Source organism: Nyctereutes procyonoides, unplaced genomic scaffold (genome assembly GCF_905146905.1).
Source record: "Nyctereutes procyonoides isolate TBG_1078 unplaced genomic scaffold, NYPRO_anot_genome, whole genome shotgun sequence".
NCBI classification, from domain to species: Eukaryota; Metazoa; Chordata; class Mammalia; order Carnivora; family Canidae; genus Nyctereutes; species Nyctereutes procyonoides.
In genome coordinates, this window is record NW_026575051.1 from 71,753,112 (window position 1) to 71,769,629 (window position 16,518).

At 48.7% G+C, this 16,518-nt stretch overlaps 1 protein-coding gene across 1 annotated transcript in view; it reads right to left on the minus strand.

Annotated features, from left to right (window-relative positions):
- The window catches only part of FRK (fyn related Src family tyrosine kinase), a 96,799-nt gene that overhangs the window by 32,528 nt on the left and 47,753 nt on the right, over window positions 1–16,518 (minus strand). The window contains exon 2 of the mRNA XM_055329637.1: window positions 12,300–12,421. Coding sequence (XP_055185612.1) covers window positions 12,300–12,421 — 122 coding nt within the window. The remainder of the gene's footprint in view (window positions 1–12,299; window positions 12,422–16,518) is intronic.

The window sequence follows — 16,518 nt, forward strand, 5'->3', positions numbered from 1 at the left end:
TCTCTCTCTCTCTCTCTGTCTCTCACGAATAAATAAATAAAATCTTTTTAAAAAGAAATTGATTAGATGCTTAAGACTCAGGCAGCCTTGAAATGCAAACATCTAATTAGTCATTATTTCCCTGAAGTATAAACTGGACGAGAATGCCCAAGACCAGTGGAAAAGAGGAAGAATTAGAGGCCTGTGGGTCACTGACTCATTTCCAGAGCCAAGATTAATTTCCTAATCGATCCATGCCTTCTCAAATGTTCTCCCCTTTTGCCTCCTCTGTCTTCCACTGCTCAACTTTTCTTTTAATCTTTCTCCTTTTTCCCAGTTTGAGATAATTAAGTTTATATGTTACCTGGGCTCAAGGTCTAGAGAGACCCGAGTTCAAATCTCAGCTCTGGCACTGTCCTGCTATTCAAAAATAAAACTCATGTTGGATGTCTCATGATCACATTAATCATAGCTAGTACTGCCTTGATAGCCATTCAAGCACCAGTGGTAATGGATGAATAATTTAAAGATCTCTACTTTGTCCAAGTATTCAAAATAATTCCCAGTTTTTTGAAGATTTTATTTATTTATTTGAGAGAGAGAGAGTGCAAGTGGGTGTAGGAACAGAGGGAGACGGAGAAGCAGACTCCCCGTTGAGCATGGAGCCTGATGCAGGACTCGATCCAGGACCCCGAACTGACTGAGTCCCCACATGCCCCATAATTCCCATTTTTTAAAACATATTTTATTTATTTATTCATGAGAGATACAGAGAGAGAGAGAGAGAGAGAGAGAGAGAGAGAGAGGCAGAGACACAGGCAGAGGAGGAAGCAGGCTCCATGCAGGGACCCCGAAACGGGACTCGATCCCTGGACTTAAGGATCACACTCTGAGCCGAAGGCAGACGCTAAACCACTGAGCCACCCAGATGTCCCCATAATTCTCATTTTAATCTAAGGAGCATCATCTGATTTTTGTCAAAGTAATAAAGGTTCTTAACAATGGCCATTATCTGAACAAAAACAAATTAATTTTGTGCCCACTATTTTCCATTTACTTCCACTCACTATTAGGTAGTGTTGACTGTTGTCTCATTTCCCTATAATGTCCTCCCTTATTAACCCAGGAAATAATTGTTCTCTTCTGGGGATCCCTGGGTGGCTCAGTGGTGGAGCATCTGCCTTCGGTCCAGGTTGTGACCCCGGGGTCCTGGGATCGAGTCCCGTGTCCGCCTCCCTACATGGAGCCTGCTTCTCCCTCTGCCTGTGTCTCTGCCTCTCTGTCTCTGTTTCTCATGAATAGATAAATAAAATCTTTAAAAATAATAATAATAATTGTTCTCTGGGCTCTAAAAGCAATCTGCATATAAGAGCTTTATATGCATAATAATCAAATGCTTGTTACGGGTGAGCCATTAGTTTACACAGTTATGCCATGTAGCCTACAGAAAAGGAAACTTCATGATGAATGGGTGAATGAATGAATGAATGAATGACTCAATGATTAAAAAATAGTTCAAAATATTCCTCTAATTTTTCAAGATTGCTTTTTTTTTTCTCATTTTCATTTTCCAAGTCAATGGCTTTGGGGAAATTTTCTTTCTTTCTTTCTTTCTTTCTTTCTTTCTTTCTTTCTTTCTTTCTTTCTTTCTTTTATAAATTTATTTTTTATTGCTTTTCTATACAAAGGAAAGTAAAGGGTGCCTGGGTGGCTCAGTTCGTCAGAGCGTCAGACTCTGGACTGTGGCTCAGGGCATGATGTCACAGTCCTCGGATATAGCCGCTGGGCAGGGAGGCTGCTCGTCCTCCCTCTCCCTCTGCCCCCCCCCCTTCACTCTCTTTCTCTCCATTAAGTAAATAAATCTTTATGGGAAAAAAGAAGAAAAGTGAGTCAAAAAAAATCGGTAGCAAACTATTAAAACAATTCAACCGCAAAAAAAAATAAAAAATAAAAATAAATAAAACAATTCAATCCTTAGTAGACAGATATTTATCAAAAAAAAAATTCTACATGCAAGACACTGTGCTAAGTCCTGCGTACCTTGCTCACAGAAAGGAAGAAAAAAGGGTTAGGAAGAGGCGGGCAGTACGAGGCATGGGCACGCAGTAGCTGGGGTCATCTGGCCAGAAGCACAGTAGGACTCCAGAGAATAGCAAGGACTAGGCTGGGAGGCGGCCTTGCGTGGTCCTCTGAAGGGCTGAACATCGAGGCTGAGAGGACTTTATGGGGTATGCAAAGGACAGTCCTCAAAGGCTTTGACTCTTCCGGATAAAAGGGACTAACGAGGTTCAATAACCAAATGCAATGCATAATCCTTTATGGCATCAAAACACAAATAAATAAACAAGGGGCCAGCAAGGACACTCGGAGGGACTGGAGTCCCCTCGCCATAACAGTCACACTGTTCTATGGGTGTGAAATTTCCTGAGACTGATACTGGTGTTGTGATGACGTGAAAGTGGGTCCTTACCCCCAGGGACACACATACTAACATCAAAGTGTTTAAAGGTGAAGTAACATGGTATCTGCGACCTCTGTGTCAACGTCTACGTGATCAATATATGAATGTTGGAGAGAAAATAAACATCACAAAGTATTAAAACTGGTGAAAGTAGACAGTTACCTTTTTAACTTTATCAATAAGATCGGGGGAGAAAGAAAGACTACCTTGTGGGTTCTTTAGGTCTTTCTCGTTTTTGTTTTTTGTTTTTTGTTTTTTTGTCTTTCATCACTGGTGAATTTTTATTTCATTTTTTTAAAATGTTTATACTGAATTTGGGTATGGGGGGAAAAGGGTATGGAAAAGAATTCTGGGGATGCCCGGGTGGCTCAGCAGTTGGTCTGCCTTCGGCTCAGGTCGTGATCCCGGGATCCTAGGATCGAGTCCCGCATCGGGCTCCCTGCATGGAGCCTGCTTCTCCCTCTGCCTGTGTCTCTGCCCGTCTCTCTGTCTTTCATGGATAAATAAATAAAATATTTTTTAAAAAATTCTGAAGTTGGGGCAGCCCGGGTGGCTCAGCAGTTTAGCGCCACCTTCGGTCCAGGGCCTGACCCTGGAGACCCGGGATCGAGTCCCGTGTCGGGCTCCATGCATGGAGCCTGCTTCTCCCTCTGCCTGTGTCTCTCATGGATAAATAAATACTTTTTTAAAAATTCTGAAGCCAACTTAATTTTCATTCTTTTGAAATCATTTTTCCCTGGATGCTCACGGAATTCTTTGTTCACCCTGACAGCAAATTATTTTGGAAAAGACACACTAGGTATGGATCTTTTTGCAAACAACAATGTGAGTGCTCTTAATCCACAAGCACAGATTTGTTTTTTAACTCAGAAGAGTTTTCTTCTACCACATACTTAATTGTTGCTTGCATTTAATTATTCTTACAAATTTAAAGAAATGTCTCCTGTTTGCGCATTATCTGCCCTCACAAACTTTCACTTTTTTCTTCTCTCTCCAAGAGCATCTCAAGTCTCTCTCTTTTCAGCCCTCAAGTGACAATTTTGCTGTTTAATATCTCCCGTCTTTGCCTTTTTTGTGTTGCTTTTTACACTTAATTTCTTAGGATTTGTATTTTCTCAAATTTTATAATTGCAAATCAAATGCTTTCAAAAATTTTCTTCTGTTCCTTTTAGGGAATATGCCTCCAAAGGAGAGTTTTCTCTATACCTTCAGATGATGATTTTTCATCTCTTATACTATTATTTTTTTCCCAGACCACATTTTATAGAAAAATAAATGGTTCTCTAATCAAGCAGTTTGGGAAACTGGGTTAGAAAGTTAAGTTTCTTTGCTGTAGGGCTTCCAAGACTTTTTAGTTTGCTGAGTCAGGGCAGAGGGAATGTAACTAACACGAGGTCTTCTTCAAATGCATTTAAACCCCCAAACCTGTTCTATGGGCCACTTTCAGCTTATCAAAGACTTCATGTTCTGGAACATTATGTTGGGAAAGTTGATACGTATACAGAATCTGATCACTTCTATTTTATTTTTCCTCCATTATACTCAATGAAAAGAAACTTGGCGTTTGGGGGAAACAAAGCAAACCCTGCACCAGTCCTCCTCTCCATCCGGTTGAATGAGTGCACACATAGCAGGGCCGCTAATGCTCCAAGCCTCTGGACATGTGACCAATGTCTAGTGATTGTTCAGCCCTCACCCCTTCAGGCATGCCTGCGGGCCACGAAGCACGGAACTCAGCCCTTGCTCTGGGCTGATGCTGGTCTGCCCCTCAAATTCATATGCTGAAGCCCTAATCCCCGGGGTGACCGTATTAGGAAGTGGGCCTCTGGGAGGTGCGTAGGTACAGATGAGGCCATGAAGGTGGACTCCGCAGGAAGGAAAGGGCCCCGTAAGCAGAGGAGGAGAGCAGGACTCACATGCGGGGCTGGATCCTGGGACCCTGAGATCACAACCCGAGCCGAAGTCGGCTGCCTCACTGACTGAGCCCCCCAGGCGCCCCTTTTATGTATGTTCTCGAGTAGAGAACGGGGGGATGCTAACTCAAATAATTCCTAGCTGGCCACCCTCTCCATGTAGAAGTACCAAACAGGACAAAATATAAAGAATCAGTTTAGGGCAGCCTGGGGGGCTCAGCGGTTGAGCGTCTGCCTTCGGCCCAGGGCATGACCCCGGGGTCCCGGGATCAAGTCCCGCCTCGGGCTCCCTGCATGGATCCTGCTTCACCCTCTGCCTGTGTCTCTGCCTCTCTTTCTCTCTCTCTCTCTGCGTCTCTCATGAATGGATAGATAAAATCTTTAAAAAATAATAATAATCAGATTAATTTGGCAACTAACAGAATGAAAAAAATAACAGAATGGACCGCATCATGAATTACAAACGAGTTAGCAAGTTCACCGACCTCCACATGACTTTTCAACTTCCCACTTATTTATTTAATATCTGGAACTTATTATTGAAACGTCATATTCAAAAATGAACAATAATAATATGCATAATTTTTTGTTTTCCTCCAAATAGCTCAAAATCTTCATACAGAAAGTTTTTTTTTAATAAATAAAACAAGGTAAACAAAACCAGAAACGAAAATTGAGGTGAATTGGTATGCGGTGCTCAGAGACAAGTGAACGAAGAAGGAGAAAAATAGAATGCAGGCCCCCTAAAGAATCCTATGGCTTCTAGAAATGCTAGTTGTACATTTTCAGGAAGACAGAAGAGTTTTCCATGAGCCAGAGCCCTAGAGAAAAGGTTCACTGCCGTGCATCTCTGTGTGTATGTGTATGTACGGACATAAACATGGATATTCGAACTACATAATAAAATGTTAATTTAACTTTATAGAGTATTTAAAAACATTTGAAATATAATTTATCAGTAGTAATGGTAAGAAAAGGAAATGTTAAGAAATGCCATAACTCACAGAAAAGCCACTTGCTATTACGGGCAATGATATTTGCAATTAAGCTGAATACAACTAAATTACGACTTTAATTAAAAGGCATTTCCTAGGATGGCACCAACATGCTTAAAATTTAATACATTTTATACGCGATACCGGAGTTATTAACATAAAAAATTTCTTTCTGCAGCATGTGCACTTTTTGAAGAGCAAAACATCTTTAACCAATATCAAAATGCTCCCAGAGGGGGGATGCCTGGGTGGGTCAGCGGTTTGGTGCCTGCCTTTGGCCCAGGGCGTGACCCCGAGGTCCCGGGATCGAGTCCCACGTCGGGCTCCCTGCGTGGAGCCTGCTTCTCCCTCTGCCTGGGTCTGTGCCTCTCCCTCTCTGTGTCTCTCATGAATAAATAAGTAAAATCTTAAAAAAAATAAAATGCTCCCAGAATCCGTGGAAGTGTCCTGGCATAATAAATTCAGGGAGCAATTTTTCCCGACCCTTTCCACTGGCTCCTACGTGGGACCTACAGCTGTTTCCGTCCGTGGTTCACAGTAACAGAACCGTGGGCGCGCACTGGGGGCCCCATGTCCACGTGCATCTTAAACGAAGAGCAAATGGACAGCTCAGGGGTCCCGCAAGCACGGCCCGGGCCAGGGAGGGTCAGGGCGGGGGGGGGGGTGCTGCACCTGTGCCAGCCAGCGGGGCGGCGGCCGCAGCCCAGGCGACATCCTTCGCCCATCTTGTCCCGTCTACAAAAGGCTCAGTCCCTGGGGACAACCAGCCGGCCACGGCGGGATCGCTGGGTGGAACAAGCCGGCAGCGCGGCAGGCGGGGTCACTGCGAGGTTGCCAGGTCCGGGCTGGGGGTAAGAACGGGGGGGCTGGCCTCGCGGCCCTCTGCTCCGGGGGGCGGTGGGGAGAGCAGGGGTCAGCACCTGCCGCCCGAGTGCTCCGGCGGCCGCGGCTGCAGGGCAACGGCCCAGAAGCAAAGAGCACCGTGGTCTCCCCCTCAGGACACCAGCGCGTGACCCGGGCGCCCCTACAGGGCACTTTACCTACAGTGAAGGAGGGGCTCACCAAGGAACCCCGGAACAGAGGGTTCAGGAGGAAGGACAGACGCAAGGCATCCTCCCCGACGCACCCAGCCCCGGGCCTCCCCGCCCGGCCCACGGCCCCACTGGAGACGCGGGGGCCCGTGAGCACAGCCTCGCCAGGCTCCCCGCGATCTGAAGGGCGAAAGCTTGATCCGGCTCCAGTCACCTCAGCGTAGTCACTTCGAAGCTCGGGGCTCGGCTCGGTGGGTCCCGCATCTGCGTCCCGCCAGGTCACGACCCCGGGGCCCGGGTCAGCCTGGGGGGGGGTCCCCTCCTCAGCGGGGGGCCCGCCTCGCCCGCACCCTGCCCGCGGCCCCTTGTGCTCTCTCATCCATACCAAGTAAATAAAATCTTTTTAAATAAATTAAAGTCTGTGGCTACAGAGGCCTGTCCCACCGCCTTAGGGCGGGGTTCACAGCGGGCCCAGAGCACCCTGAAAGTCGCGCTCGCCCCCGGACCCAGGTCCTCGGCGGCCGGAGTCTCCCACGGGAAGTGCTCCGCTCCGAGGCCGCAAACAGGTCCCACAGGAGGCAACAGCGGCCCCGGGGCCCTGACGGCCAGCGGCGCTTGTCCCCCTCTCCCTCCCTGCAAGCTGCCCCCCGGGGCCCAGCTCGACGACGGCACACGGTGGCCCCGTCACCCAACCAGGGGTCTGAGGTCACCCTAGACTCCGCATCCGGACACCCCGTCCGACCGGCCATCACCGCCTGTTGTCCCCCACCCCCGGGTCCTCACCCCCTTCCCTCCTGCCGGATCCCGGGACCCCTCAGGCTGGCATGGGTGAGGCGGGCAGGGCTCCAGGGGCTGGTCCTAGATTCGGCGCCCAGCACAGGGGCTGCACCTGCCGCCCACCTCCCGTAGGCCCGGCCTTAGGGCGCCAGAGTTGCCGCACTTCCCGCGCCCAGAACCCGCAGGTGCCGAGCCCAACGGCCCCGCGGAAGGGGAGCACCAGGGGGGCCTCCTGGGGGGCTGGTCCCGGGCAGAGCCCGCCTTGGGCCGCCACCTCTGAGGGGATGCTGAGCGGCTGCACCTGGGACTTCTCGCGGCCGCCCACCCCGCAGTTGCTGAACCCTCGGCCGCCAGCCCAGGCCCAGCTCCTCACGGGCACCCCGGGTCCGCAGAGCGTGGCCGCGGCTTCCCTTCTAGGCTCACCCGTGCTCCGTCCCCCCTGGACACACGCACGCACACCCGTGCCCTTGCCTCCCGCGGTCCCACCACATAAACCGGCCCAGAACACCTGCTTCCTCCTCCGGGAAGCCCCCCAGGTCCCCCCACTGTATTGTCCACTCCCCGAAGGAAGGTGGCCTCCCGGGGCTGCACCTGCCCCCACTGCCGTCCTGCAGCAAAGGCCCCGGGCGGGTGCGGGGTGCAGGTGTGGGTGGGCCGAGGAGGGGAGCCAGCACAGGAAGCCCCGGGTGCAGGTGGGCCGAGGAGGGGAGCCAGCGCAGGAAGCCCCGGGGTGCAGGTGGGCCGAGGAGGGGAGCCAGCGCAGGAAGCCCCAAGCGGGCTCCCCAGGTGCGGCCCTGGGCTCGTCCACCGGGCCTTGCAGGGCCCTTCTGGCTGCGGGGGGCCTCAGGCACCTCTGCAGTGGCTGTCCCTGAGGCAGGCTGCAGTGGCCCCAGCGCTCCGGAGGTCTCCGCACGACTTGCCCCCACGCCGGGGAGCCCGGGACAACCTCCTCTGCAGCCCCCGCCGCCCACTTCCGTCGCCCCCTGCCCGGACCCCCTCAAGTGGGCTGTAAACACCGACGGAAGCACCGAAACCCCCAACACCGACCTGACATGAAGGGTAGTAACCCTAACACCCTCAAAGGCCTTGATCGAAGGCAAAAAGTAGCCAAGCAAGTCGACGTGCCATCGAAATTCTATATTTTTCAACAGAAAAACAACTGGCTGTCAAGGACCAGCGCGGGCGGGCCCTCAAGCCTCCTGCGGCGCACCTGACCACCTCCTGCACACCTGACCCCCTCCCGTGCACCTGACTACCTCCCGCGCATCAGACCACCTGCACCTGACCACCTGCCATGCACCTGACCACCTGCTGCACATCAAACCACCTGCTGCCTGAAGCCGCGGAGGATGGGGTCCTGCGGTCCTGGGAAGCACCACCACCCTGGGTGTCCGTCCAGGCCCCGCGGACCCCTGGAGCCACGGCCACCGGGGACCACGGCCAGCCCCCCGCAGCCTCCCCCACCTGGGCCGAGGCCCCGCCGCCCGCACTGGCAAATCACACGCTCGGGACGCGCCCTGGGACACCTGCAGGCCGCCGCGCCCGAGAACAAAGACCATAGGTTGAAGGAAAACTCGCGTGGGATGGACAGAGATAGAAAAGGAGTGATTATTTGCCTTCCTCCAGCAGCACAGCTGCCAGCGAAATCAGAGACCATCAATTCCGACCAACTAAGGGGACCACCGCCCCCGAAACGCATCCGTGGGGCGAGCCTGGGGATCAGGGCGGTAACCAGCACTCAGCACTGGGGTGTGTGTTTGTTTAGCTGTTTGCTTTAATGTGCACATACTGAAGACCTTTTCCCTTCCCTTTGTCTCTTGGGCGGCCCTCCTTCCGGCTAATAGGAAAGTGCTCCTTTCAGTAGCATCGAATGGTCTGCATTGACTTTGTCCCCCAGTGAATACACGGCAATCAGATAATTTGTTTGAAAGACTCTAAATTGTTTGACTTCGTTCAAAAAGAATCTATAATCATGTGCTGGTTTCCAAGCAAGGCCTACAAAGCTTCCTCAATCCATAAGCAAGCGCGAGGGTATTCTCGGCACATAAAAGCCAATATCCTTGTAATTTTGTTCTAAGCCTGTCAAGCTGTTTTGTTCCATAATATCCTACTTAGAAAGTGTTCAGAATCGTCGCTGCAGCCCGGGCCTTATTCAAAGATAGGACTCAAGCAATTCTTTTCGTTTGTTTTCCTCATGGAGATATTCTTCTGCTATAAGTTTAATGCTGATCTAAAGCATTTAATCTAGCTTCTAGCTAAATAATGATTACCTAATTTTACATATAGATACTGGGAAAGCCAAATAAACAAACGTGGGTGCATTTAAATAAGGAATTCTCTTCTTTCTCTTATCATTAAGCATGGAGATTTCCAAGAGACTCGTTTTTCTTCCTCTGAGCGTAATATTCTCATGGAAATCTTCATTTATCTATAAGGATGCTCACTGCATCACACTTTAGAGCAGCAAAACAGCTAAAAATAATGAAAGCACACAAAATAGGAAATGGGTGGAATGATGAAATACCCACGCAATGGATATTTCTAAAAATATTATGCCCACGCAAATTTTTAAGAATAAAAATAAAAAATTTAAAAATATTTATTAAAAATAAATACCCACGCAACGGACATTTCTAAAAATATTTCTAAAAATGTTAATGGGAAGAATACGAAAGGACACTCAAAGTTGTTCACGGAATATTGAGATGGAATAAGAAAGATGAAGCCCAGATCTGTTACACGTGTGCACACACAAGTATGTGCATACAAACATATAAATATAGATGCATATATACCCACACATCTATATTTTTTTAAGATAATCTCAATTTATTTTCTGAATATGAGTGTATTTATTTAAATAAATATACTTAGGAAATTGAACACCAATAAAAAATTTATTTAAATAAATAAATAAATAAATATACTTAGTGGTTTAGCACAGAAAAAAAGCTTGTCAGGAGAAGTATTTTGATAATAAATCAAAATATTTAATATCAAATTTTTAATTGATTTTTTGATATTTTTTATTCTTTGAGCTTTTCTGTTTATATAAAAATGTTGATATTGCTTTCATAGTAAGGAAAAAGTTATATCTAATAAAATACATATGTCACCTGGGTGTATACAGGGGTGCACTGGCATGAAGCCACAGGCGACGGGGCATTAATTCTAAGTGGCTAATGCTCATCCTGTATCAGTCATTGTATTTTTTTTATTATTATTATCACCGTGGATATAAGCAAGATTAGAAAGGTCGGTGGCACATCACACTTGAGCACATTTCCAAAATGCTAATCAGAACAGCATCCTCTAACTACGCAGGGGCGGAGCCGAGGCCGAGCAAGTGGAGAACACCGTACTAACTCTGTGCCTGCAGAGGCCGGGGCGAAGGATGGAGCCTCTGAAAACAACCGCCTCAGCACCCCCGCCCTGAGTCCCTTCCAGCTCCAGTCCATCCGCCCTGATAGTTGGGACGGCCTTGGTGTGAGTAAGGAAAGTGGGCACCGGGCACACACAGCCTGGCCTGAGTCGGGGCCCGTCAGAGCTCCCAGGACAAGCGAGCTGCGGGGCTGCCTCCCTGGTGCCCCATGAAAGCTGTCCTGCCTTCCAGCGCAGTGACCCAGGCGGGCACCGGGGCCTCGGGCCTCGCGGTTAACAGACACTTAGGGCAGGGCCGCAGGGATAAAGGAAGGCCAAATGCCTCCCCTCAAAAGGTTGCCATCTAGACAGAGAACACGCTTTAAAGGGGGCCGTAACACATGACGGGCCTGGGCAATACAGAGGTCAGAGCAGAGCAAGGACAGAAAGTCTCTCATGACAGATGGTCTGGGGGCCTCTGGGGGGCTCTGTGGTTGACCCTCCCTTTGGCTCAGGTTGTGACCCCAAGGTCCCAGGATCGAGTCCCACATTGAGCTCCCCACAGGGAGCCTGCTTTTCCCTCTGCCTGGGTCTCTGCCTCTCTCTGTGTCTCTCGTGAGCAAGTAAATAAAATTAAAAGAAGAAAGAAAAGAAAGAAAGGAAGGAAGGAAGGAAGGAAGGAAGGAAGGAAGGAAGGAAGGAAGGAAGGAAGAAAGAAAAGAAAAGAGAAAAGAAAAGGAAAGGAAAAAGAACATTCTGTATCCTTGCAACATAAACCAAGAAACAGATATTTTTGAATTTTATTTATTTATTTTAGAGAAAGAAAGTTCATGTGAGTGGGGGGAGGAGCAGAGGGAGAGAAAGAGAATCTCACACAGGGGCGGCCCGGAGCGTGGAGCCTGACGGGGGAGGACGGGGTGGGGCTCCATCTCATGACCCCGAGGTCATGACCCGAGCCGAAACCAAGAGTCTGACGCTTAACCCACTGGGCCACCCAGGCGCCCCGAAAACCAAGAATCTCAAAGGTAGGGGAAGGCATGGAAGCACCTGTAACTATTTAAGACCATTCTCAGGTCTTCCTAATACAATGTACACATGTAGTTGACTCCTAGTTGGAAAACCACATTTGGCTGAATTTTGCATGTCATGGGGTTAACTAAATGCAACCACACTATGCATTTCATTTTCTTTTTTTAAATAAATTTTATTTATTTATTTGACAGAGAGAGTGAGCAAGCAAGCAGGGGAGGAGGTGGGCAGAGAGGGAGAGAGAAGCAGGCTCCCTGCGGGAGGGGCTCCCCCCCATGTGGGGCTCCATCCCAGGGTCATGTCCTGAGCCAAAGGCAGACGCCCAACCACTGAGCCACCCAGCTGCCCCTTCAACTGACTTCCTAGTAGCCCGGCAAAGACGAACGAAATGCAACAACTGAAAGTGTACCGTGGAAAGATCCATTTTGACCACACGTGTAGCTTGTGCTTTCGGCTTCTCAGTTCCCTGGAAGGATAGACCCCTACACGACGCAAACGTGAGAAAACGCAGCCAGACCCACGACTGCCACGTCACAGCCAGAGCGCGTGCTTACTTGCAGAGACGCCTGCTCGTAGACGGAAACTGTCTGCTAATTTCCGTGTTACTCTTGGGCAGTTCAGCTTTAGCCTGGTGCTTATTACGGAAGTAAGAAACACGGCCAACTTCAAACAACCCTCCGTGCTCACTCACACACGGGCTCATTACTACAGACTCTCGATCCCATGCTCACATCACGTAAGACCATGCCCGTACCTGAAAGGGCGAAATCTCCTTTCTGGCTTTCACTCTCTCTGATTAGAAAGGCTCCAGTCTGATTTCCTGAATATAAGAGCTGTTTCTCCGCTTCTGTTCTCTTGATCGCGCCAAAGAACCACCTAAAAAGAATCAGATGTAAACTCTCATTAACCAAACAACAGTCATTCTTTAAGGAGCAGGAGGTCTGTGAGAAGGTATCCTAACATCAGAAATGTTGGCTCTTCGTGAGTGAAACTATTACAGGGACAAACGGCAGCTCTCGACGGTTGCGGCGATTTCTGGGGACGTCTGTGACCCTCACCAGGAGTCTTTAAGGACCAGAAAACAGGAATTTGGCTGATGCCGCTAGCACGTCCCTTCTCACACCTGCGTCCTGTTCTGTCTGGAGGTAACGCGTCCTCCTCCGGGCAGACTCCAAGCCTCCGGGGTGGGCCCACCGTGTTAGGCTGCTGGGCTCCGTGCTCCCGGATTCTCATCATCAGCCCCACACTGTCCGCTGCCCCACTGACGCCTTCTAGGTGTTAGGAGGCAAACATTCCAATCGAAGGATTCATACGCTTCCCATCAAAGTGTCAACGATTAAAACTGTCGTGCTCTGGGCATGAATTCCACACACCCCCCCCCATCCAATACTGCCCAATGCCGCCATAACATGGGACGACTTTGCGTCTTTTAGAGGAAATTATCAAACATAAGGGAAATTTTTCTTGGGACGCCTGGGTGGCCCAGCAGTGGAGGGTCTGCCTGCCTTCAGGGAGTGATCCCGGGGTCCTGGGCTCGACTCCTGCATCGGGACTTATCTTGAGAACATAAAGACTCCTGACTCTGGGAAACGAACTAGGGGCGGTGGAAGGTGGGGAGGGCGGGCGGTGGGGGTGACTGGGTGACGGGCACTGAGGGGGGCACTTGACGGGATGAGCACTGGGTGTTATTCTGTATGTTGGCAAATTGAACACCAATAAAAAATAGATTTATTATTTAAAAAAATAAAATAAAATAAGAAGAAAAAAAAAAGGACTTATCTTGACCCTCCTACCCTGAACATTCCAGAAATATAAAAGTCAGACACCGAACACACAAGCTTGTGAATGTGATCAACCCCAACAGAGAATTATGGCTTTTGCCATGAGAGCCAGTCTAAGACGTGTATCAAGTCAACGGACATTAATGCGATAATAAGAGGAAGCTGCGACAACCTGCTTTGCACTGATGACCCCCCTCTCTAGAGTCACGCAGTTGATCTTCATCATTTCAGATTTTGGGTAAAAACATTTATCTTTGCAGGTATCATCGTTAAAGGTGTAGACAAAGAGAGGACGCGTAGGCTGGAGGGAAGACAGGCCGTGTGAGGAGCTGAGGGCTGGGGGAGGACTTACAGGCCATCGAAACAGGCTCCCGCTGGTGAGACAACTGGAAGGAAGCGGGGAAAGGAAGCGAAAAGAGAGACATTAAAATATAGTCATCACCTTCTAACCAGAGCAAGGCGTTTGTGCGCCTTTTTGCCGATCCTCAAGTTGCCAACTTCACGACGGTAACTCGAGCAGTTAGGATGCGCCAAGGGGCATCCGCGTGATGCACGATGCTGAAGGCCCCCGAGGTTCAAGACAACAAGGATTCGCTTTTCACTCGACCGTGTGTCCACCAAAGGTCACGCGGGGCTTGCTCCGCGTCTACCCCTGAATCTAGCGGGGCTTGGCCGCCCCCGAGCTCCACAACCGCTGGGGCAGGAGTGCAACGGGGCACAGCACAGGCCGCTCCCCGAGCTTCCCTGCAAGACCGAGACCACCGCAAACGAGTGGCACGAATGCAAAGGGAGCAGGAAACGCAATCCCGCCTTTCCCCAGGAGGCAGAGACCTGGAATGCACCAGCGACCACCCAGGGACTCCACACCAGGGACACGCACGTCCGTCCGCAGACTCCTGCTTATCTCGCTGAAATCACGGCAGGCCCGGAAGCGTTCCAGGGGGCTATGAAGTGGACTCACGGGAAAAGGGAAATGCGTGTTTTCCACAACGACAGGAATAAGTCAATACAGTAGTGGAACAAGAATTAAGAAAACCCTCAAACGGACCCCCCCCAACACACACACACAAGTTAGAGATGAAGGTACAGATTATTCAACGACCAAAGCTCCCACCGTGAAGGATCCACACGGAAAAGGCAGTGGATGCTACTTACAACATACGGCATAGTTCTACGTGGATGAAAGGCCTGATGTAAAAGGCAAACTTTCAGACTTGCTGAGGTGCCAAACTAGAGAGGGTTTCTGGGATAAAAGGGAAGGGAGGGGGGAGACATAAAAACCCGAAAGAAAAAGACCGAAAATATTTCTTACACCATAATTTCAAATCTCTGCAACAGCAAGATTACTGTGAAATAAAATTAAAATACAAGCCACCGACCTGGAGAAAATATTTGCAAAGTAGGTGACCAAGAATAGGCATAGTGTTCAGATTACACCGAGACCTTTAATCTATTTAAAAAAGAGAGGCGGGGGGGGGGGGGGATCCCTGGGTGGCTCAGTGGTTTAGCGCCGCCTTCGGCCCAGGGCCTGATCCTGGAGACTCGGGATCTAGTCCCACATCGGGCTCCCGTCATGGAGCCTGCTTCTCCCTCTGCCTGTGTCTCTGCCTCTCTCTCTCTCTGTCTGTCATGAATAAATAAATCAATCTTTAAAAAAAAAGAAAAACTACCCTCTCAAAAATATTTTTTTTAATTTTTTTTTAATTTTTATTTATTTTTATGATAGTCACACACAAAGAGAGAGAGAGAGAGAGGCAGAGACACAGGCAGAGGGAGAAGCAGGCTCCATGCACCGGGAGCCCGACGTGGGATTCGATCCCGGGTCTCCAGGACCACGCCCCGGGCCAAAGGCAGGCACCAAACCGCTGCATCACCCAGGGATCCCTCAAAAATATTTTAAAAATATATAAATAAAAAAATAAATAAAAAAGAGAGACGGGGCACCTGGGTGGCTCGGTTAGGCGCCCGACTTGTGATTTCGACTCGGGTCACGGTCTTGGGTCTTGGGCTCTGCACTCAGGGGCAAGGCTGTGCTTGGGACCCTGTCCCTCTCTCTCTCTCTACTCCTCCTCCACCCTGGAGCTCACTCTCTCTCTTGCTCTCTAAAAATAAACAAATCTTTAAAAAGAAAAGATAGGTGTTTTGTTTTTCTTTTAAAGAAACAACACAGCCGAAAAATTGGCCTAGCATGTAAGTGTAAAATGAAAGACGAATAACTAATAAAATAAGAAGCACAGTATCTGCACCAGCGTTATTATCTATACCAGCAAATATTAAAGCCATGAAATTTCACACTTCAGGGTAGACAAATTTTAAGACGTTCACATTCAAATATTAGGGAAAATGTGAAACGAGAGCCTTTGTACAAAACTAGAGGCAGCCTCACATGGCACAGCTATTTCAGAGAGCGATTTGGCAACATCTAATAAGGCTGCATATGTGTCTGCCATTCAATTTCACTTCTAGATTATAGACCATATGTGTTCAAGAACATTCACTGAAGAGTTCTAGCAACGGAAAACTGGAAACAATCTAAATGCCAACTAAATGTAAGGGGAGAGATAAACTTCGTGATAGATGTAGATAGAATACTAGACAGCAGTTAAGACGAATAAATTGAGGGACAGAAGGGAGCTGAACAACGATGCGCGCGATTATAATGCCGTTGACGTGAAGTTCAAGTGAACACATAAAAAATACTATATATTTTTACGGGTAGTCGCAGGCTTACTGAAAGCCTAGAGTTAATAGCTAATAACCTTTTTTTTTTTTTGCTCCATTTCCAGAAGTGGCAAAATTTCTTTGCACAAATATTTCAAGCGCGTTAGCAACCTGGATCAAATATACTGATCGAGCCCTTGCGTTTTCTTGATTCCGAGGGTATTGATTGTGCATCAACATTAAAAAGTGTCTGCTCAAAATGTGAATATTTAAGCCTTTACAAGAATTACGATTCATCTAGCAGATCAAACTCTTAGAAGTATGAATATACCTCATGCACCTCATCATTCTCAAGAATAAACTCCATTCTGTGTTTCATATACATACGTTACATTTGTGTTTTGTATAATCCAGGCCGTAAATGACTGTATTTTCTCTGCCCAGTATACGCACAAGCAGGCAGTTTTTGTAAATCAAAGATGCGGTGATTCTACTACATCTGGAGACAGGAACTCTATGGCAATTTGCTTT